A 24,780-nucleotide genomic window follows, 5' to 3' on the forward strand; every position below is an offset into this window, starting at 1 on the left:
CAGAATTGTAAGTTATAAACTTGCAATTGTGAGAAATAAAGTCAGAATTGTGAGATAAAAAGTCGCAATTACCTTTTTTATTTATTGGTGGAAACAAGCTTCCATACTAACAGAGCAATCGCATCAGGGTTCATTTTAATCGAACCAAACATGCCAAGTGTGAACACACCCTAAAATCAAATAACACTGTTAAATGCAATTAGTATGTAAAATAGTGCATTAGTATGTAATTAAATGTAACTGAAAATCCATTATTTATACTTTTAAACTTTATCTTTCATACCTGGTTGTAATGTGTAAAGTTCACTTGTAGCATTTAAAATGTTAATGTTATTTTTCAGTGTGTTTTATTTTTTCATTCAGATGATTTATTTAAAGCAAATGTGATTTGGAAATACATTGTTTTTGTCCATTTTTCTGATGTGTTCAAAGAGATGATACATAGAAATGGAAAGTTGCACAACCCATGAAAGGGTCTCTATCCCGAGGTGAAAGTGGACATCCGTTGAACACTGGGCTCTTGTGTGTGAAATATTGGCCCCTCTGTGGAACACAGGAAGGGGGTGAGGGCACACATCACACACATGCACACAAACACACATACACAGCCCGCCTCTCGAGGGCCACTCAGATAAACTGTTTCCAAGCTGCTCGGCCATTCTGTTTTTACTGGGATCAAAACATCATTCAAGAACCTGGGCTTTCCAGGAGAGCCATGTTAACCCCAACTCTGTGTGAGCCCTCTTTCTTCATCCGTCATGTGCAGTTCTTCACTATAACGATAACATACATACAGCTATATGTGTGCCAAATGAGAACAGCTTATGGTGTATTTAGCTACTATGCAAATATGTGACTTGTGACTTGTATGAATGTGGCCCAGAATTTTGATGCAGATTTGAACTTGTTGTTATGCATAGCATGCAGGAGTAATCACGCTTCGATGAAGTCACCATGTCGGTTTCTTTTCTCATTTTAATAGGCTTGTTCTCATTGGTGTGAGAATGTGTTTTTTTTTCAATTAACTTTTGCTCTTGATGCATTTTTAAGTAGAAATTTCACTAGCATGGAGTAGATGATCGGTTGCCAGGAACAAGAATAATCTTTTTCTTATAGGTATACACTACCATTCAAAAAAAAAAAAAGGTGAAAGAAAGAAATTTATACTTTTATTCAGCAAAGACACATCAAATGAATTTGAATTTGAAAATGTTTTTTTTCAGAATAAATGCTGTTCTTTTGAACTTTAATAGTCATCAAAGAATCTTGAAAAATGTCATAGTTTCCACAAAAAATATTAAACAGCAGAACTGTTTTCAGCAATGTTAATAATAATAAATGTTTCTTGAGCAGTAAATCAGCATATTAGAATTAAGGGAAGGCGTAGGACATACGCCGTAAGCTTTTTGAAGAACACGGAAAGCGGAAGCATGTGCAAGACGATAATTTGTGTTTATAAAGCATATACAGTTGTATATTTTCAAAAATGATCGATCATTTCACTAGATAAGACCCTTATTCCTCGTCTGGTATCATTTAAAGCCCTTTGAAGCTGCACTGAAACTGCCATTTTGACCTTCAACTGTTTGGAGGCCATTGAAGTCCACTATAAGGAGAATAATCCTGGAATGTTTTCATCAAAAACCTTAATTTCTTTTCAACTGAGGAAAGAAAAACATGAACATCTTGGATGACATGGGGGTGAGTAAATTATCAGGAAAATTGTATTTTAAAGTGAACTAATCCTTTAAGACAGACCATGTGCAAAATCATAAGTCAACAACATTGCTGAGTATTTTCTCTTTAAAACAACAGTGAACCAAAGATGCGGTTTCAATTTTAGGCTTAAAGGTGTCGTTGATTATGATTTCACTTTTTTAACTAGTTATTGTGTAATGTTGCTGTCTGAGCATAAACAACATCTGCAAAGTTACAATGCTCTAAGTTCAATGCAAAGGGAGGTCTTTTCTTTTAAAGAATACTTTGTTTAAGGACTACAACAAATGGCTACAGGGACTGCGACAAGATTCTTCCTGGTTTGGTGACATCACTAACCCGAAAATTTACATAAACCTTGCCCCCAAGAACATGCAACAAAGAGGGCGAGGCCATGTGGGGCTGCTTCAGAGTTATTGTAGTTGAGTGTTGTGTTGTACCATGCCGTCATTTTAAGCAGGGCTGCTTCACAAACAAGGGTCAATTTAATGCTGGATTTGCACAAAAGGTTAACATGACGGCACATGCTAGTCGATGAGTTGAATAAACTCCACAGCAACTACATAAATTTATCCACTTACCATTCAGGAACATCTAGTTGCATTCTATAAGATGTAACTTCTTCCTTATTCTCTCCGTCAGTGTCTGACTCCGGTTTGAACAATGTAAGGCTGAACACCATTACTGACAATCGTCATTTTCACAGCGTGACATTCTCCAGCTTCATTGTTGTTGAGCAATCGAAGCACGAGCTGTTAAAGCTCCACCCTCTTCTGAAAAGTGGGCTGGGAGCAGCAGCTCATTTGCATTTAAAGGGACACACACAAAAATGCTGTGTTTTTGCTCACACCCAAATAGGGCCAAATTTGACAAGCTTATAATAAATGATCTGTGGGGTATTTTGAGCTGAAACTTCACAGACACATTTTGGGGACACCATAGACTTATATTACATCTTGTGAAAAGGTGTTTAATAGGGCCCCTTTAAGAGATATATCCAGTTTAGATGGAAAGGATCTGGCTGAAGATGTTACTGTAGCTACCCATAGTACTTCCTTGAAAATCAATTCCAGCACAGTGCTACAATAACCATAATAAAATGACCCTTCACAATAGATAATGCTTTACAATAAACTACATATGGCAATTCATCTGTTTAATTAAATACCTTACTCACCTGTTGAGTAATAAAAATGCCATCTCCACATCGCCTTTTCATTTCAAATCTCTCCATCAGTTCTCACCATCTCTGAAAAACCAAAGCCAATGTTTATTCTTGTTTTATTACGAGCTCTGTCACATTCTCAATTTGCCAGCAGACTCTCCTTTGTTCAATGTTTTTTTAAAAACAGGTGATTCCACGGAGGTTCAAATTTAGCATGTTCTATGTCCACCTTTCGCGCTCATTGTCACAAATAACCTGTGCCACTCCTACACAATAGATGTGTCAAAGTAGCTGGAGCAACTTTCCTCTATTTAGGATTATGACGGGACAAGCATGGGCGAGTGAGGTCTAAAATATAAAAACTTATAATAGGCTTACCATAGTGAATCAGGGTAAGACAAAAACACATTTTGGAAGAAGGATTGATGATGTATTGAAAATTGTGTTAATTTTGAGGGGGAGAAAAAGTTAAAAGTGTACCTTTTAAGAAATAAGCTCATATATATTTGAAGAGTCTGAAACAGGATAGAAAATGGTCATATAATTCTAAAATTTTTCAGTGCAGGAAACCTTGAATAACATTATAAGTGGACTTTGATGTATATTTTATATAAGGATTAAACTACAAACAGTAATGTTAGGCCTTTAATGCATAAAAGAAATCTTTGTCTTACTTGAAATCAGCCTGATATCTCTATGATGTCCTCTGAAGCTGGTGTTACTCTATAAATCATTGCATTATTAATGTTTTTGTTTCAGTTTGTGCTCACAGTGGGGCGTGATCTTGTGTTTCCTCTTCAAACAGCAGTCTAAAGCAAACAAACAGTACACACACTAAGGTGCTGTCTCCGCTTTTCACTTCTCATCGCATGACTCCTCACAGGGAGGCTGCTTTAAACAGAGATGAGACTAGATTATTTACCCGATGTCTGCTCTCAGGTTTATGATGAAATAACGACAACTTGAGTGTGTTTGTTTAAACAACTCGCCCGTTGCTGATAGCTGATAACTTATAATGTTTTTGAATACGTGTACAGTTTTGCATAATTGTAGATCTAGTATTAGTGCTGTTGTTGTGCGTCCAAACTTTATAAAAGCAGTAGACGCAACAAACAAATATCTAATTGACTGCTTTGTTTAAATTATATTTTAACTTTTGGCATAAATGCTGTATATTCATCCATTGCAGCTTTAAGGGCCTGTCTGCGTTTTTGGCGCTTTAAATCTGGCTGAAACCCTAGCCAGGAGACCACAAACAGGCCTGAAATTGACGTTATGCTTTTGCCATGTTTTTCTATTAAGCAGGAAGTAAAGGAATAACAATCAAACCCAATGAAAGAATAACAAACCAGCAAGAAAGTTGGATTCTCTCTTTGTCCTCACACAGGCACTCACCATCCCATCCCCCTGCAGTACTGTGGGCCGTTCGGATGTAAACTCATGGTCCAAGAGCTCTGGAATAACATGCTATATAAACAAGCCCTAAGAGTTGAGGTGAAGACAGCCAGTCTCAGTTTTGCAGTCACCCAGAACCCCACCACACAGAGATGAATGAATAGAACAAGACAGTAAAGACACTGCCTTTTGCTGCAAATAATACTCGTCTGGTCCACATATGTCATCTCTGTGACCCGTAATGCTCCCGTGTTGATCTCTACATGTGTAAGCAGAGTTCAGTAGCGGCCATTCACTTACAACAACGCAGAAAATGGCGGGAGAAACCAGCTTGCTCTAAACAAAACAATGAAGAGCCGCAGGCTTAACTGGACTTAGTGCTTAGAACCGAGTGTTTTTATTTGCTCAGTATTTGTAGTTACACAGCAAGTCAAATTCACATTTCCCACAAAATAGTGACAAAAGCAGAGCAACTCAGGTCAATGATTTTGATATGCTCTTCCTCACCCAGTTTTTTTTTTTTTTTTTTTTTTTTTTTTTTTTTGTAATGTACTTGACCTGAATAGTGAAAGTCAACTCTTCAGGTCTGGAAGATTAAGATTTTTGTTTTACGTTTGTGTGCTTTCATTTAAGAGCAGCTGTACTTAAAAAAGGCATTGTTCAACGAAGCCAAATGCTGTATTTAATTTGTGAACTCTTTGTAGTTTAATTGAGAGTCATGAAGGTTGAGACACAGCTGCAAAGACAATAAGCAGAACTAATAGATGACAGTGCAAATCAGCAGGCCATTTCAGAAATTGACTTTAAATTTATTACCATAAATTGTTAAATAATACACATCAATATATAGTGCCATTCAATATAGTTTATGATCAGTAATGTAAGATTTTTTTTACAAGTTTTTCAAAGTCTTGCTCACCAAGGCTTAATTTATTTGATCAAAAATACAGTCAAACAGTAATACTGTGTAAAATATTACAATTTAAAATGTAGAACTGATTTCTGTTTGAGTATATTTGTGATGGCAAAGCTGATTTTTCAGCATCTGCAGTCTTCAGTGTGACATGATCCTTCAGAAATCATTCTGATATGTTGATTTGCTGCTCAAGAAACATGATACTTTTTTTCAGTATTCTTGAATGTTCAAAAGAACAGCATGCATTTGAAGTAGAATATTTTTATTATGTAAAAATCTTTACAGTTACCTTTGATCAGTTTAATGCATTCTTGCTGAATAGAAGTATTAATATAAAAACTGTATAAATTAAAAGAACATTATTTTACAGTTTTTTTTTTTAAATGAAAATTTTCTCTTACATAATGTTAGCAATGTTTTATTGTAAAGGTATGTTTTGTCTTTTTGAATAAAATATTGATTTTTTTGAGTATTATAGATACATTTTATTTAATTAATTTTTTTCAGAAACCATACATTTTAAAATTGTAAATATTATAAATTTTTTTGGCAATTAAGGGTGCGTTCACACTTGTCATGTTTGGTTCAATTAAAACGAACCCTGGCGCGATTGCTCGGTTAGTGCGGTTAATTTGAACATGTGTGAACGCTGCCATCCGAACCCTGGTGCGCACCAAACAAGCGGACCGAGACCACTGAAAAGATGGGTCTCGGTCCGCTTCCAAATGAACACTGGTGCGGTTCGAATGATATATGAACGCAACACAGACCAAAGACATGTAAACGAACCAAAAACAGGAAGACGAACAGAATCCTCACTCATGTCGATTTTTCTCGTCATAGATGCGAGTTTGCCCATCACAGGCATCAGACGCGCTTCTCCAGGCAGCAAATTGTTTGTGTATGTGACGGAGGGATTCTCTCCGCTGTTATAAGCTCTTCACGTTTTATAAGCTCTTCACGAGTTCCCAGCTGGCCAAAATACCATCACATGCAGGCTACGCACCGCTACACAAACACAACAAGCACATTTACCTCAGAAAACAGCATTGTTTTGGATGTTCAGTAAGTTCCATCTCAAAATAGGCAATACGTCATAAAATCCGACCAATCACGTTGTGAATGTATCCCTATGCCTGAAGGTTCGGTATCTTTTGGTTCGGTGATAGAATTGCCAATCTGAACGCTAATCGGACCAGGACTAAATGTTGTTGTTTTTTTCTTCTTTGGTCCGGACCAAATGAACCAAACGAACCGAACTACAGTACAAGTGGTTACAACTCTGAAGTTAGCCACCACTGTCATCAATAAAACAAAGATATACATCATTTTATATTTTCGTAGTAAAAATAACTTTAGTAACCATGGTATTTTGGCCAAAACTTCAGTTATCATGGTAAAACAAGATTGTATCATCAGTTTTATTTGCACTCAGACTGTCTTGTTCTCCTCTAAACGGTTTGTTTTGACAGCAGGGTGTGGTATGACAGTGTCAAGTGTCTGTGTAAGATCTGTAAGTGATGACTGTAGTCGGTCTGTTTGTCTGTAGTTCCACACTGACTCCTTATCTACCGTTGATTGACAGAGACTCGCCCGGCCAAGTTCTTGTTTATCGTCATGCTCCATCAAGTTTTCCCATCTCCTGACCTGCAGATGCCGCAGAGCGATTTCACGCCACAGTTACGGCTCGCCACCCTGCAGAGTCACAGCGGCCGTAACATAACCGTCACAGGGTTCAGCGGACAAAGCTCTCAGATCACTTCTGAAGACTTTTATGGATTCAGTACTGCTAAGTTACAGGCATTTTTCAATGCTGTATTAGATATCTGTAAGGGTTCACAGTAAAATTGCACTACAGTTAGTCACAGAATATGCATGTGTTCGCAAAGAGGAAGCTTGGTTACCCTTTACTTGAAGTTTAGTTTTATAATGCATTTTAAACATATTCACAATGCATTGAAAGCACAGCAGAGCTCCAGTGTTTACACTGTGGATGACTAGTTACAGTTGTCTCTGCACATGAATTTGTGACACAAGGAAGTATTTAACATATAAATATTAAAAAGCAATGTTTGTCAAGCAAGGTTTTGGCTTGACAAAGTCTTGTTTGAAAGTTTAAAAAATGAAGTCTTGAAATGTAAAGGTTTATGTCCCTTACAGGCAGAAAGGGATGGATGGATGAATACATACATACATAGATACATTCATAGATATATATACATACATACATAGATCGATCAATCCTGTGCATTTTCAATCTGTAGCAGTGTTGCCAAATTGGCCATAAATCAGTGTCTCATGTGGCAACATCTCTTGCCTTCCTTCTGAGTAATTCTTGGAAAAACTTCTGACCTTCAAGATTTCAAGATGTGCAAAACTTGTCCTTACTTCATTGCATGCAGAGTTTCTTCTTCTGGAGTGTGTTTATTAGTGCTCTGAATGCATTTCGGGGTAATTGATTGTGCTGTTTGTGTCTAGTTAAGAATAAAACCCTCGTGCAGTTGTTCAGTGTAATCTGAGGAAGGCTGAGAATCTGATGTCAGTCCGTCCAGCTGTACTGACATGTCTGTGTCTGAACAGCTGCAGAAGGCCACTCACTCAGGCCACGCATATCATTTTATTGTGTCTGTTCAGGACGCTGCATGTTTGAAGTTCCTCGCCATGCCCTTATGTTACGACAGCCCTCTTCAACTGACGCCAACTGGCCGAGTGCGGCCCGGAAAATGGCAAGTCCAGGAACTGGTGTTTATCACCAGCTATAAATGTGTTGTCATATTGCTGACTTTTGTGCTTTTTGTAACCATAGTTTCTGGCAAAATACAGTTCTTTTTCAGTTATAGTTGTAGTGGGGGAAAAAATCTTACCCCAAATTTTTGAATGTTGGTGTATATAATTTTTTTATATCATATCTTATTATTTTTTAATATTAATATTTAAAGTTTTAAGAAACGTTCTGTCATTTAATTGTACAATTTTTACTCATCATCCACATAATTTACCAAACCCTGTGGTTTCCTCTATGGCAGATTTTAGTGAATAATGTTCATAAGTTGACTTTTCATGGAGTGTAAACACTGTGGCTTGGTTTGTTTAAGTGGCTGGACATGCTTGACAACTTCTGGCTCCACCAATGGCAAGAGTTTGAGGTGGAAGCTATCTGTTTATCTGACCAACAGCAGACCAGTCAGTTTTTGAGCAACCTGTTTGAAAACATTCATTATTTTTGGAATTGCTTTCGAAATTGTTCATTACAGCTTTTAGCCTTTTGTTCTAAACACTCGGTATACTTTTCTTTTTTTTTTATTCGCTTGAAATGAAAACATTGAAATTTTCCTGTACAGACTATAAACTCACACTCTTTTTTTGGTTTGGGAGATATTGCAGCGAGCGTATCGCGCAGCCCCGTCTCATCCTGTCAAGCGTGAGATCAGGCGTAGAGATAAGGTTCCCCTCACAGATGGATGAGTGGAGATGAGAGGGATAGACTTTTGAAAATGAACCGGGTTTGAGTGCGGCTGTGCGCTCCAATAGTCATCACCTCTTCACCCCTGACTCCTCATCTGCCAGACGGAGTGAAGGGGGGCTCATCCCTGGAGCAGGGCCGCTTTGATCAGCCGAGCCAGGCAGCGGCGCTAAGCCACGCGGCAGAAGGCCCTGTCTCTGCTTTCACAGGTGGAGGAGCAGGCTTTCATGGGAGCGCTCCCGTTACAGTGCGCAGAGGTTTCGTGGGGTTACAGCTTGGGTTTGTGTTTGATGTTGGGCTGAGTGGAAGCTACAGCCATGCTGTCTGAGCAGATGGACAGATGTGTGTCATCCTGCATGACACAGGCCAACATGGGCCTACTTTACAGGAAACTACAGGCTCCTAAATAATTCTGCTCTTGTTAGATGCAGAGATGACTAGCTTCTCAGATGTGGTTAGTAGTGACAGTTATTTAACTAGTATTTATGGCTGTATACACTACTGTTTAGGGTTAGTAGTTTTTTTAATACTTTTATTATTTACATTTTTCAATTGTATCCTTTTAAAAAGGCATCTGAAATAATAAAATAAGTGCAATATAGTGTTGTCCAAAATATACATTTTTCAATACATATCGATACTGAAACATCTGAAACGCTTACAATATTAATTTTTCACAGAATAGATGCACAATTCCAGCTGTGCTTTCTCGCTCTCATATCTCTGAAAGCAAGTTGACACACAAACCCGCCTCCTCTCACTCACTTGTTTCATTTGCTCCGGATGAGTATTGTTGGTGTTACAGGGCTTGAACTTCTGTGTGGGATTGCGCGTATTGTTTTATTTATTCCCAAAAGATTTGGTGCACACACATAAAGCTGCCTCTCAGTACTGAATTGAGTTCTTTTTCACTGCTTTATTTGCTTAAACAGTGAAATACACACAAAATGGTGTCAAAATACTGGTCTTGGCAAGTATTCACATAAACACAGTCAATCATATTTTAAGTAAATGCAAACAGTTGAGAAAGAAAACTTGTGTAACAGTATAATGGATCCATGCTTCAGGTCTTAAAGTGACAGCAGCCTAATATACCTGCTGCCCAATTATTAGATAATATTAAAAATATCTACATGTATAATATCTATATATGCCAGTAAAAATGCTGAGTGTCTAGTAACCTTGGAAAAACACTAGCCACAGTGGCTGGTGAGCAAAAAAGTTAATGTCAAGCCTTGGATATAATGTATGCATATATGCATGTGTTTCATCTATATTTTTTTAGTTGTATGCTTCATTTATATTCCTGAAAAAAAAAAAAAATACATGGCCAATCAATTGGCACAAATTACAGTTTCATTGCTGTTAGTTGATAGTTTGAATAGCAAACATCAATTGTAGAGGTAAAGAGCAAACCATAACCTTTTTTTTTTGTTTGTTTGTTTTTTTTTTTTTAAATCAGAGCAATAAGGCACTCTTCTTCATGATGTAACGCATTACTTTTTGTGGCTTATTACTTTATTTTATGCAGGTTCATTTAAATGTTTCACCTTTCTGACATGGTTCAGTGTCTTATTTCATAGGTGAGTGTGTTTGCGGCTAGATTTCAGACTCATCCACTCATCTGTTTCCTATCAAACATGTTCTCACTGCCAGCCTGTCAAACCTCTCCCTCCCTCTCTCTCTTTCTCTTTCTCCTACTTCCATCTCTCCTCTCCTCCCTGCGGGTGTACTGGAATGGACCCCAGTGTCCTATCAAAATCCTGGCTCACACTCGATTCCCTACAACCAGACGGGCATCTTGAATCTATCAGTGCTGTCACATGCGCCTGCTGCTCAGATCCCAGGATCACGTCCAAGTGCTGCCACATCTTAGCTCTTCCTTACCTTCTCTGCTCCATTCTTATTCTTTACCAGCCAAAGGATGTTCATCATGCATTGATGAATGAACATAAATAAAACAACTGTCACTTTTGATCAATTTAATGCATCCTTATTTCTAACTTCTGTAAGGTAGTGTATATACTACATGTAAATAATTTGTTTTATTTAATATTTTTATACTTATTTATATTATTTTTTTAATATGAATAGCAGTATTCCGTATGCAAAAATTGCATCACTGTTAGTTACATTTACCAGGTTTCTCTCCTAAAAGGATGTCCCATCATGCACTGCAACAGATCCGTGTGTGTTTGTCAGCGATACTTTACTTTTCAATCGCACATAGATGCCTTTCCGTCACTCCCCCTCATTCCAGATAATTTTGGCTCTATAGACAGATGCTGTCCTGTTCACAGATGGCTGAGAGTCCGGGCTGCTCGCCCACAGGCCCACCCGGGCACCCCTCACTGATTGCTGCTCCTCCTGCGGGGCCGAGGCCCCCACATACCTGCGATACGCTCGGCGGGCCTTCAACAGAGGAGCGTTCCAGACTGAAATGGCCTGATTGGAATTGACGGCTTACTTTTCAAAGGCATGCCTGTTAATTACCAGATCTGAAGCTCTGAAGGTGTGCTAAGCCAATATAACGCTTTGCTGGCCGGGGTAGATAGTAAATAGTTTTCAGGTAAAATGTCATGTGAACTCCCTCCAGTCTGCTTTACTCCAGGCCTCCCATCATAGAGTTTTTGTTGGGAGCCGGTGGGAAGTGACACTGCATGAGAACGCAGATCTAACGTACAGCTGGTGGACACACATCAAGAGAGGGCGTGGACCATCAAAAGCATTTGTAGATATCTCATTTGCTTGCTTTCAAAGCAGTTTCATGGGATTTCACTTTTTTAATGCTGTAAATGAAGTTTTTCTTAAATAGTGGAAGAAAGTCTTTTTTTGAAAACCCACATGATGCACCATAAAAACATCATACAGCTTTTAAAAATCATTTCAAAAAGATTTTGATCTAAACATTATGAAAGAGCAGCTAAAATTGTTTTGTGATTCTGTGATAATGTAATACATTGTGTCATTACATTGTGTCTTTAAGACACAGGAGCAAACAAAATGTTCAGTTTGAGTTAGGGAGAGATGAGAATGTGGTTAAAAAAAAACAAAAAAACAGTTGAATAACATAATTGGACCTTATTAAGGAAAAATATGTGATTGCACCACTTTAAACCCAGTGCTAAGATTTATTATCTATGTGTATTAAAACATTAAATTATTCTTCATTATGCATTTCAAAATACTATCATTATCCCATTTAAGTATACCATTATACAATTACAGCTGCTTAGCTAAATGATTAAATAGTCCAATTTATAAAGGCAGTTTGTTGCTTGTTTTTTTCTTTAGTCTATTTTAGTATTTTTAGAGTAGTGTAAAATAAGACTTCATTTAGTATTCTAGACGTAACTGTTGATGGGGTGATTGAAAAAGGACTTCTGTTGCTTTCTTTTGTGCTGAAGGAAACCTCATTAAATCAGAGTTTGGCGAGAGAAAGGCCAACCTGGCAGAGCTCTTTCTGGAGCAGAGCCGATTTCTCAATTATTTTACCTTTCTGTTTGACCTGCTTTGAAACTGGTCCATATGAGGTTTTTTTTTATTCTCAGCCATTTTTGAGGCTCTGTCTCTGAAGGTCCCCTAGATTCTCTTGGGACAAATAACCTACTTATCTAAAAATAACAATCAGTCCAAAGGAGTGTCCATAGCAGTTCACAGTCTATGGCTTTATTCTGGCATGCTTTTGAAAGCTCCGATCAACGTGGCTCCTGTGAAATGCATCTTTGCTAGATGGAAAAAGTTTTGTTAATATATTATAATGCAGTATTGCCAGAAAACTGACTCTCAGAAATCCCTCTGTAGCAAAGTTTAGTTGTCCTGCTGTGGTCTAAGTTTGTGAGAGAGTATATGAGAAGATTCACGTTGCCGTTCTTTAACCCCTCCAGTTATGCTGGGCTAATATAATCGATTCAGCAGATGGTGGCTATATTAGATTAAACCTCCTTCAAATATTTTGCAAAATATCAGGGATGTCAGATTTTTTTTTTATCAATTCAGCTGAATCCCTTGAAAACATGTCTAAGTTACATTTCACTTATAAAAACAAAATAAATAAATAATATAATTTTGTGTGTGTGTGTGTGTGTGTGTGTGTGTGTGTGTGTGTGTGTGTGTGTGTGTGTGTGTGTGTGTGTGTGTGTGTGTGTGTGTGTGTGTGTGTGTGTAGAAATTTAAGCTTTTTACATTTACATATTTTATTATTTTCATCCAACAGATGATGGCAATATTAGATTAAACCTCCTAAATAACGGAATATAATAGTCATATTTATTTATTTATATTTATATTTTTTTTCCTCCAGTTTGGGTGACTCTCACAAAAACAAGTCTAGGTCACATTAGATCCATTAATACTTATAATATAAAAAACTATATAATTTTTTTTAAATTATGGTGATGAAAATTTAGGAAGAAAGGGGCTTAACTGTCATAAAATAATCTCACATCACTTTGAAATTTCGTGAGAATTCTTATAAATTCTTTTTGTTAGTTTGTTTACATTTTGGGGTAAAATATGACCCGGTCATGCACGTGACAGGTTTCATGAGATTCACCTCTTGGCCGACGTGACATTTAAAGGATTTTGATAGCCTACAGTGGTTTTAAACAGTGGCCTTGTCTTTGTAATGTTCTGATACAGTGTCCAATGCTTTTAAAGATCCCTTGGAGGGAGAAGGGGGAGTTTTTTTTCCAAATAAAGACAGATAAGATCTTTCTCTGTTCTCTTTCACTCTCTCTATGTCCCTCCGTCTCTCTCTATCTTTGGCCCTGAGCAGTGGCCTCGATGACCCGATCTCCTCTCGGCTCCTTGACCCCTGTGTGTGAGGTTACGTCCCGGCTTCTCCACATGGGAGTCCTGCCTGCTGTCGAAGTCCAGCTCTGTGTTCCAACCTCTCCAACAGATCCAGATGAAAAGAACATTGAGAGGCTGTCCCATCACCCCAAGCCCCCCTCCAGCTCTTCTTGGACAGAGCAAGCGAGGGGGGATGAAAGCTCCTCTGGCCGAATGCAAATCCCCCTCAATCCCAACTCAACCCTGCTGCTAGATCTTCACACAGCGGCCCCCGTCTCTTTATCAGCGCGATCTACTGAGAGGACAGTCCACGTGACCCTGATTTCAAACCGTATCGGAAGCCCCTCCCAATCCAACCCGTAGTTCCCTCTCTAGGGTGTAGGGTGGGGTCACGTGGACCCCTATCCAAAGGTCATAACCTCTTGACTCTCAATTAGCACTCCCTGTATTCAACGCTGCTCTTGTTTCTGAGGTCGGGTCTGATGGAAAAGGGGGAGATGGGTGGTGGGCGGCACTTTGCAACACAATGCTTCAATCGGCGGCCCATGCGGCTTTTTTGAGCGGTGCTGTAAACAAGCCCAAAGAAAAGGATTAGTTAAGAGCCATTGAAGGCTTTGATTGACTTAATCTGTCTTTAGGGGATAGGAAGTTTGATGGGGTTTTAAATGCTCCGAGGACGACCCCAGCTCCACCTGGCCTCATGAACGGAGGCTCGCGGCTCAGCAGGGTTATGTCAGGAGGTCTCCACCTGTGGAAAAAAATCCCTATAAATCAAATTCAACCTGACATTTATCCCAAAGAACTACCCTTTGGCTGTATTCCACAGAAATGAGGCAGGGAAGATGGTATAATTAATTTATGGACCGTTCGTCTCGCTTTGACAGATTGACAAAAGAATAAAAGAAAGAACTATTGACCGACTCTTTAATTACACCCTGTTTCTTAGCCTAGTATGGCATTTATCTTGTGTTAAACCTGCATACCCTTTTATGATTTATCTCGGCTCTCTTTAGAGCATGGGAACGGTACTGTGATGTCACTCTAAGAAAATACATAAAGCTGAAGGAATGTTGAGTGCTGTTAACACTGTAGCGCTGTAGTCAGCACTTCTTTTACATTAAAGAACATCATCTATCTCGTTTAGTTTAAGCCCAGTCGGGTCATGAACGGCCTCCTCTTTGTACTTGTTCTGTGTCATCTCCCGTCATTAATCTTGGATTTCCAGATTCGATTCCAGTTCACAAGCTCTCGGTTCAGTTAGAAAGATATTCACTCGGTTGAACATGTTAGTAATGTCCAATTTGCCTGCATATGGAATTAATTCTCTGTACTTTGTATATACAGAGAATTCTCCTATGCTGACCAAGGCTGCATTTATTTAATCAAAAATATGGTAAAAATTGTAATATTGTGAAAAAAGTTTAATATTGTAAAATATTAATATTATTTAAAACAACTATTTTATATTGTAATATATAAATGTGATGGCAAAGCTGAATTTTTTTTTAGCATCATTACTCCAGTCTTCAGTGTCACATGATCTTTCAGAAATTATTCTAATATTCTGAGTTGATGCTCATATATATATATATATATATATATATATATATATATATATATATATATATATATATATATATATATATATATATATATATATATATATATATATATATATATATATATATATACAGCACTAGCCTCGAGTACTTAATTGCTTTTATAAAAAAGTTACCACACAATACAAATATTAAAGCCAAAAATATGTATCAATGCAACTTTCATGTTGTAAACTTTCAATAAAAGCCTTCCTTCCACCGTAAAAAATTGTCCCTGACCGTTATTACGCCATTAGAAGGCAGCAAAGACTGTCTTTATGAGTGTGTCAGTCAGTAGTGAAGACTTTTACATTGAAAAGTCTGAATTGTTGTGAACATGGAACAAGACGCAACTGATAAATGCTTTGACTAGCGCTGTCAGTCACGGGAAAACCCCTTAACTGTTAAAAGGACAAGATAATACATGAGACATTTAAACAGATTTTTTATTACATAAAAACATAGGACTGACCTGAAGGAAAATGCTAAATCTGAATGCAGATAATATACTTGATCTTTTTCTCACAATACTCTTCTACATAATACAATAAACTTCAATAAACAATATCAATTGAGAACATACAGTTTATGTTGCTAAGAGTGGTTGCTAAGGGTGTTGTGTAGTGATACACAGAACCGTTGGGTGAAGCGGTCATAGCCGTGTTTTATCATGAATAAAACACAGCTATTGACCAATCAGAATCAAGGACAGGAGCTAATTAAAGGAGCTATTAAATTTTTTATTTCCTAAAAGAACGTGTTTAAAGTATTTTGTTCTCAAGCCCATTGTGTTCCTCACTTAAGGATAAAGAACGTTTCACAAAGCATTTTTCTCAAAATAAACCCACAGTTTATGTTTTATGCCTTCCAGTCTAGTCCTGTAAGTTTGGGTTTTAAAACGTGTCTGGCATTGGCTTGCAGCAGGGAAAGTTTGAAGGTGCATGCCTCTCTTTAACACCTTGTCATGCCTTTAAGGGTATGTGTATAACTGCAAGTGTGTGTGTGTGTGTTTCTGTACCTCTAGCCCAGCTGTGCTCATATTATGTTGTCCCCTCATGCTGAAGGAGAGCCAGTTCATCACAGTAGCTTTTATACTCCAATGAACACATTTTTTAAAGAAAACCCTCTTTGGTGCAGTTAGATGCTGTCTATTTTTGTACAATAATATTTATTATAAATAGTCATTGTTTTTCATTGATAAATTCTTCTTTTTAAAAAATCTTGTAATGCCAAAGTCTCTGTGACTGCAGTTTTTGTGCTAGCTTAGCAGTTTCATTTTTCCCCTTGTCTTTGTTACTTCCCAGAGTTCCCACAGCTGAGGAGACTTTCAGGTGACACGTTTTTTGGGGACAACGAGAAAGGTATTTGTGTAAATTGTTTGGTATGTCTTGATTGTTTTCATATGCCTCAGACTTGATTTGCTTCATTTTATCTAATTTCCTCTTATTTAAATTCTTTTCTCGTTGTTGGTGAAGAGCAGTTTCACACAGTACGGCACAGAGACCTTTTCAGAGGCTTTTCAGTGTAAAACACTGCCAGACAGCTTCATTCTTGACACTCCCAAATTTCTAAGCAGCCAGATGAGAGCAGAGAAAAGACAGAGTAAAGTAGAGTATATGTAAGGGGTCAGAAGAGGGGGGAGTTTGACTTATCTGTCCATCCTGAGAGTTTGGAACGGGGTGTAGAACTCTGTTAAGTGTTTCCAGGTGTCCTCTTAGAGGAGGTTGAAACTGTGTTTGTGTGTTTAATACATTTAGAGACACTACATACCCATGAGTCATTTTTTTCCCAATGGTTAATTTCTCTGGAATAAGTGCATTCCCAAAATTGCATCAGGTTTGTGCCTCCTTTTTTGCATCTCTGTTCATCAGTTTTTTGTTCATTTTTGGATCTCTGGTTGAAAGATTGGGGTTGTGAAGCACCTGGCTACTTTCACCATCTCTGAAGATCGTGCTCTTCCCTTTCACCTGAGCTTTTATTGTCCATAGTGTAATATTTTAAAGCTGTGCCGACAGATAAGGTTTGAGACAGATACCAACCAGTTCTGACTCTGGTTTGAGATTTAAAGTGACCCAGAAATGAACAATCTGTCATCATTTACTCACCCTTGTTTCATTTCAAACCTGTTTGATATTTTTTTTTCTTTTTTCTTTTTTTTTTCTTCTTCTTACTAAGAAGCTGTTTTTCTTCTTCTTGGTGAGCTTTAGCTCTCATCTTAGATAGCTCATTCCCATCTGCTGCTCAGACTTGTCATCTTTTAACAGTCATTGATACGTGAAGAGTAAGTAGGACCTAGAAGAGTCTGACTGTGCCAGACACAATGCTGACACACTGAGATGTCTTGTGCAAGTATAGAAATTGCAAAAGCATGAATAAGTGATGGAGCTTTTAGGGTGTTTGTCTTTTGAAAGGAATTACTATCCTTAATGGATTTATAGTATCAGTTATTTGTCTTATAGAAGCCAAAGAGACAAATTTAAAGTCCAATCTTTTTCTCTAGCTGCTCTAGTTGTACTAATGCAGTATTTAGAAGGGTTTTTGTAATGCATGTTTAATCCATTTAGATGTGCGTTTTGTGTAGAAGTAGATGAACATGAAAACTTACAAGAATAGTTTACTCAAAAAATGAGAATTCTCTAATTTACTCAGCCTCATGTTTTTCCAAACCTAGATGATGTTTTGCCAGATTGATCAGTGGAGCTAAATAGCATTGGTTTACATAAGCCTCACACATTTGAATGTTTTAATGCTCTTTTGGGGTTTGATGTTCACTCTTGGCAGGTTTGGTTCAGTTAAAACGAACTCTGGTGCAATTGCTCTGTTAGTGCGTTCATTTGAATAAGTGTGAACGCTGCCATCCAAACTTTGGTACGCATCAAACAAGCAGATTAGCACGTTTAGCCCGGCACACAGCATTGTTTTGGTAAGTTCTGTCACTAGATTTACAACATAAAAGCTTTTTTTTTGTTGTTGTTGTTGTTGCTGTTGTTGTTGTTGTTGTTTTTTTGTATCTTTAGGTTCGGTCTTAAAAATGGCAGTGTATGGCTAAGCGAACCAGGACTAAATGTATAATTTTCTTTTTTGATTCGGAAAAAAGGAACCAAGAGAATGGAACTACAAGTATGAATAGACCCTTATGCCTGGTTCAGACTACACAATTTTTTTTTTGTCTGTTACGATAGTCACTGTGTCAGATTACGCGATTTTGGCTCCAAAAATCTTGTTGTGTCCTGGACTTGAAACATGTCAGACTACACGTTGCTACGCGACCAGTCGTCGCTTGTTGTCACGACGCACGTGAGAAACAAGAGTATAAGAGTGTAAACAATGACTGAAACAGTGTTTTGTACTGGCTGTCTTATGTTTAGAAAAGCACAAAAAAGAAAGAAAACCCGAACATGGACATGTTCCTGGCTTGCTCAAAGAGGACAGTATGGGCTGTCAATCCTCCAAAGAGAACTTGAGGTAAAATATCGTTCTTTTCATATTAAATATTTTGTTATTAGCCGGCAGTAAAAGCTTGCCATAAGTTACAGCTAATTTCAGTACTCACCAGGTTGCAGAAGGGCTTCCGCTATCGTTCGCCAGCATTTTTCTTTCTTTAATCTGTCGTGGTAGTCCCTCGATGAGACATTGTACAGGCAGGAGTACTCCACGAACTTTTCCTCCATTTCGTAATTCCACCTAGCTGCACCATCATCTTTTTTGAAAGTTGTGTACAAAAAGCGTCTGTGCTCCGATTGGTCAGCGTCACCCATGTGATGGAACCCGTCGTGAAGGACCGCAAAAAAATTCAACATGCTAGTCTTTCTGCCGTGACGTTGTGAACTATCGCAGACGTGGTTTGTTGTATACTATGACACACTATACGAGATGAAACTATCAATTCTTGCGTCCTGACGTCCATTGTCGTTTACGAATCCCCACGACACCTTACGTCAAACGGATCATGCCAGATTCTAGCTAAAATCGTGTAGTCTGAACCAGGCATCTATTCCTTTCATTTTGGGTGAACTGTTCCTTTATAAACATCTCTTTTTTTTATCATGTCCCCATATGACCCTTGGACCCTTGGCTGAATATTTCTAAAAAAGACATCTGAGTGACCAACAGCACTGTTCATAATGTCAGAGTTAAAGTAAAACAATTATCCCATTGTTGCAATGGTTTGATTTTTGTTCCAAACCTAAATTCTCCAGGGATATGCAAAAATTTTAGGCAAATGCATTTTTTTGTTTTGCTTGGTTTCAAACCATTTTAAACTCCCAACCGCAGAGTACAATTATTTAAATGTCTTCCATTTTATGCTAGAGGCCATCTTCCTGAGATTGTATGTTTAAAGAAAATTATTATTTGTGAAGATTTGTACTGAAATCTTTTCAAAGCCTCTTATTAAATACTTCAGTTCCAACAATCTGAGAATATCCCAATGCACTGATGTCCCTGTAGTCTTCAGCCAGGTCTTTTCAGTGGCACAGTAATGTCTGCCTTTCGACTCAAGTGTGATGTTCTTGGCAGTGTAGTTTGGGTCTTTTCACACAGATGTGAATGTTTGTTAATGCCCACACAGAAAATGAAATCATAGACTGAGCCCTAAAAAGGGAATAGTTCCCTGAAAAATTAATATTCTGCCTCATGTTGTTCCATGAGTTGTTGTTTTTTTCATGTATTTATTTATTCGAGAATATGTTTGATAGCCTGTTGGTTTAATTTATTTATATTTATTTATTTATTTTATTTTTTATTATTTTGCAGTGCTGTTTAGTGCCACTATTGGCTCTGAAATTGCACACTACCGCTTTTAGACAATGATTCTAGAAAATACTGTCATTCTTTTCTTTTTTCAGTCTCTCATTCATCCGCTACTCTCATTTTTAACACAGTGTAGACTCTCTTTGAGGGCTTTTTTTTTTTTTTTTTTTTTTTTTTGTATTTTTTATTTTTTTTTTTTCATCTTGTAGATGTTCATTGAATGCTGTTTACTGATTCATGACACCCACTATCACGCTTACTTGGGTCTGAATAGCTCAGAGCGGCTTACATGAACATGCAACTTAAAAGAAGTTTTTGTTTCTGTTGGTGGATGAACTCCTACTCTCTTTAATCTGTCTATTTCTCTGTTTTCGTTTTTTCCCTTTCACTGCCTTCATTTGCTCTCTCCCCTGCACCCTGAGGTGTTGTAGTCAGTCTGTAGTGTTTGTAGGCCACAGGGTTTTCCAACAAAAATCTGTGCCAAACCTGGCCCATCTGCTCCACAGAGGCCGTGTTCTCTGCATACGGCCATAAAGACACACTACAGCAAGCAAACATGCCCGAGGGTCTTTTACCTTTGAATATTTGTGTCAAATAATATTACTTATTCAGTCCTCTTGCTTTTTTCAGTAGTTTACCGTATGAGATGAAGGTCATCACTTCCATTGTGAATGAGTTTCAGGCTCTTCTCAATACCTTAAATGTCTTTTTTCATATAACACAAAAGAAGATATTTATAGCAGAATGTTCAAGCTGTTTTTTGCCATGCAATAAAATAAAAAGACAATGGTGACAATGTTTGTCAAGCAAGATTATCTGTGGAAAAACAACTTAAATTTTAATCTTTTTCTCTCACAAAACTATTGTATGGCTTCATAAGAATTTCAATATGATGTACAAGTCATATGGTCTGCTTTTATAGTGCTTTTCTGGTCTTATTTGTCTTTTGTTTTGTTGTTTCTTTATTTCGATGGTCCACAGAAAGTCATGCAGGTTTGGAAAGACATAAGTATATGATGAAAGAATATTAATTTGTGGGTGAACAGACTCTTTAATAAGCATTTCATTGCCACATTTCTGACTATGCTTGTGCTTATTGGCTTTTTATTTTTGCCTTGTTCAGGTTATTTTGCCAGTGCTGGCAACAGACAAAAGACAAATCACAGTCCAAATTATGACGAGTCCATTTTTTCCACGTAGAAGTGCATCACCCCATGGTCTTGTTATTAAAGTCGATCCATATCAAATGTTTTGATCTGTGGGTGTTTTTCTTGTTATTATATCCAGGTTATGATTGAGGCGTGGGGTGTGAAGTGGCTTTTATTAATCATCTATTGAACGAATCTGATTGTGTCAGTTTGCTTTGAACACACTCCAGCGAAACCATGTGCCGGCTGTTCGGTCTGTCCAAGGCAATGAAGCTCAATATTTGTGGGGGAAATTATGGGAGAGGCTCATTGTAAAAAAAAAAATCTCTTTAGGTCTCCTAGTAAATGTTCTGCAGTTCAAATGATGCCTTGAGGATCAAAGCATACTAGAAGATCTATTAAAAGGAGACATATCATGGAAAACATTACTTTCCTTGCTTTTTTTAAATAAAAGAATTTGATTTATTATATAAATGTTTTTCAGCATGCTCCTTCTTCGACCTGTATGTATTTTTTATTGATAGTGAGCTACAAGATGGTCAATAACAAAGGGATTAGTATATGATGACCCACATTAAATATAATATAAATTAATTAATAAAATATTGTTATATATTCGTATATTGTTATATATCATTTATAATTATTTGTATTTCTCTGTGTATTATATATAATAGTCAAGAGGCTGATGAATTTTATTTAAAAATAAAACATTTTTATGATATACACTCACACGTTTAACATTCTTATACTTGCAAGACAAAGAGATGAAAGTGAAAGTAGTCTTTAATGGAAACATAATAAATTTAAATCATTGTGAATATATCAATATATTTTATACACTGATCAGGCATAACATTATGACCACTGACATGTGAAGTGAACAATACTGATTATCTCTTCATCACAGCACCTGTTAGTGGGTGGGATATATTAGCCAGCAAGTTAAAATTTTGTTCTCAAAGTTGATGCGTTAGAAGCAGGATAAATGAGCAAGTATAAGGATTTGAGTGAGTTTGACAAGGGCCAAATTGTGATGGCTAGACCACTGGGTCAGAGCATCTCCAAAACTGCAGCTCTTGAGGGGTGTTCCTGGTCTGCAGTGGTCAGTGTCTATCAAAAGTGGTCCAAGGAAGGAACCGTGGTGAACCGGTGACAGGGTCATGGGCGGCCAGGGCTCATTGATGCATGTGGGGAGTGAAGGCTGGCCAGTGTGGTCCGATCCAACAGACGAGCTACTGTAGCTCAAATTGCTCAAGAAGTTAATGCTGGATCTGATAGAAAGGTGTCAGAATACACAGTGCATCGCAGTTTGATGCGTATGGGGCTGCATAGACACAGACCAGTCAGGGTGCCCATACTGACCAACAGTGGGCATGTGAGCATCAGAACTGGATCATGGAGCAATGGAAGAAGGTGGCCTGGTCCGATGAATCACATTTTCTTTTACATCACATGGATGGCCGGGTGCGTGTGCGTCGCCTACCTGGGGAACACATGGCACCAGGATATGAGAAAAAGGTAAGCCGGCGGAGGAAGTGTGATGCTTTGGGCAGTGTTCTGCTGGGAAACCGTGGGAAACCATCCATGAAGATGTTACTTTGACACGTACCACCTACCTAAGCATTGTTGCAGACCATGTACACCCTTTCATGGAAACGGTATTCCCTGGTGTCTGTGGCCTCTTTCATCAGGATAATGCGTCCTACCACAAAGCAAAAATGGTTCAGGAATGGTTTGAGAAGCACAACAATGAGTTTGAGGTGTTGACTTGGCCCTCAGATTCCCCAGATCTCAATCCAATCGAGCATCTGTGGGATGTGCTGAACAAACAAGTCCGATCCATGGAGGCTCCACCTCACAACTTACAGGACTTAAAGGATCTGCTGCTAACATCTTGGTGCCAGATACCACAGCACACCTTCAGGGGTCTAGTGGAGACCATGCCTCGATGGGTCAGGGCTGTTTTGACAGCAAAATAAAAATATTAGGAAGGTGGTCATAATGTTATGCCTCATTGGTGTATATTGTAAATATGTTTGATAGGTACAGCATCACAAGAAAACATGCCTAACAGTATAAGGACAAAAATAAAACTTGTGTAGAATACAGGCCTTTTCCTTTTATGCTGTATTGCTGAGTTTGAACACATCTCTCCAGCTTAATTTTCCTCACCAGTGACAATTCCTTAACAGCTTGAGAAATCACAGGAAAGAGCATCTTCCTCTGTTGTGTGTGTGTGAGTCTGAATTGGAGCTCCCTGCTGATCTCCATCAGTGTGTGCCCGGCGGTCCCGCGAGGCTCTCTGTTCACTCACACTTCCTTTCCTGCACGCCCCATTGATCTGGGTAAATGCCCACCCAGCCTCTGCCTGCTGCCCCCCAAAATGCAGAGGAAATGACTGATGAGTGTTTACGTGTGTGTGTGTGTGTGTGTGTGTGTGTGTGTGTGTGTGTGTGTGTGTGTGTGTGTGTGTGTGTGTGTGTGTGTGTGTGTGTGTGTGTGTGTGTGTGTGTGTGTGTGTGTGTGTGTGTGTGTGTGTGTGTGTGTGTGTGTGTGTGAGTCACCGCCAGGCCAGTGTGATGCTTAAAAGATGTCCTAATGAGCAGCTAATGTCAGTGTGTTCTGATGAGTCTATTCCGTGTGTCATTAACATGGAAAGCCGTCATTATTTTGGCTGAATAGGATGACTTAATTTCATTGAAATGTCTGACTTTGAGTTTTAGCAAATGGAGCACTTGGATAGTCAAGTCAATTCACATTTATTTATGTAGCATTTAAGGAGCCCAAACTCCACCAGGTGACAGAATGGAGGAAAAAACTAGAGAGAAACCAGACTCAGTCTTGGGGGCCAGTTCTCCTCTGGCCAATGAACGAATACAGTGTCATTATGATTCAGGCTGCATCACAAGTCAGAAATCAGATTGTGGATTGGTTGCATTTAAATATTTCATCCAGTTCTTTTTGCTTGAAGATTGGATTCATCACGCCAGTATGGAGAAGCTGGTCATAGGATTGTGTTCTATTCTTTGATAAATAGAAACTCTTTTGTGACATTATAAATATCTTTCCTGCCAATTTTGATCAATTTAATGCATTATTGCTGAATAACTTTAAGAAAATCTTAGTAACCACAAATAATTTATACATTTGATATCTTGTTTATATGATGTTTTTGCTCTGTTATAAGCTTGTCATGTCACCTGCCACTATTCAAATGTTGTTTTCCCACAGGGGAAGACATTTTTCTGCAAACAGGAGGAGGAGGACGTGATGTCAGAGTGATGTCAGTGAGGCTGCCCTCTGTCAAACAGGATCAAGAGTCTGTCAGCCTCAGCTCTGTTGAAGGAGATACAGACTCTTCAGCTAATGATGTGTTTTAACAACGACGACCCTATGAAACCTTTCTGACAGGAAACTGCTAAGTGCCTGGAAGGAAGGAGATGTTCTCGGCCCTAAATTATTAACATTACAGAAGCTCATAGTTTGATGACAGTCAGTGCTAGATATATAATGAACTTTCTCTTGTCTTTTGCATCACTGTTAAATAAAACTGTAATTGTACATTTTTATACAAATAAATTTAAAGACATTTTAATTGAAAGTTTTTCATAGTTTTACTTATTTCTCCCCAGGCGGACGTCAGTTGTCAGGTTGATTCTTTCCGAACCGGGCTGTTCTCTGTCATGGTAATGGCATCGCAGTGCATTACTTCATGAGAGAGGGTTTTCACATCATTAGTCTCAGACTGCTGTTTCTCCCATTACAGGGGGAGATAGAGAGAGATAGCCACTATCAGATGCTGCTGTGCTGTGTCCTGCACAGATGATGCC

At 38.2% G+C, this 24,780-nt stretch overlaps 1 protein-coding gene across 2 annotated transcripts in view; it reads left to right on the forward strand.

The window, feature by feature from the left end:
* The window catches only part of kiaa0586 (KIAA0586 ortholog), a 152,013-nt gene extending 127,489 nt beyond the window's left edge, over window positions 1-24,524 (forward strand). The window contains exons 31-32 of one of the 2 annotated variants that reach the window (XM_067367071.1): window positions 16,352-16,408; window positions 24,182-24,524. In XM_067367071.1, coding sequence (XP_067223172.1) covers window positions 16,352-16,408; window positions 24,182-24,330 — 206 coding nt within the window. In that variant the 3' untranslated portion in view covers window positions 24,331-24,524. The remainder of the gene's footprint in view (window positions 1-16,351; window positions 16,409-24,181) is intronic. The other variant, XM_067367072.1, reaches the window with a different exon arrangement.
* Window positions 24,525-24,780: the final 256 nt, after the last annotated feature.

The sequence above is a fragment of the Chanodichthys erythropterus genome, chromosome 18 (assembly GCF_024489055.1).
Source record: "Chanodichthys erythropterus isolate Z2021 chromosome 18, ASM2448905v1, whole genome shotgun sequence".
NCBI classification, from domain to species: Eukaryota; Metazoa; Chordata; class Actinopteri; order Cypriniformes; family Xenocyprididae; genus Chanodichthys; species Chanodichthys erythropterus.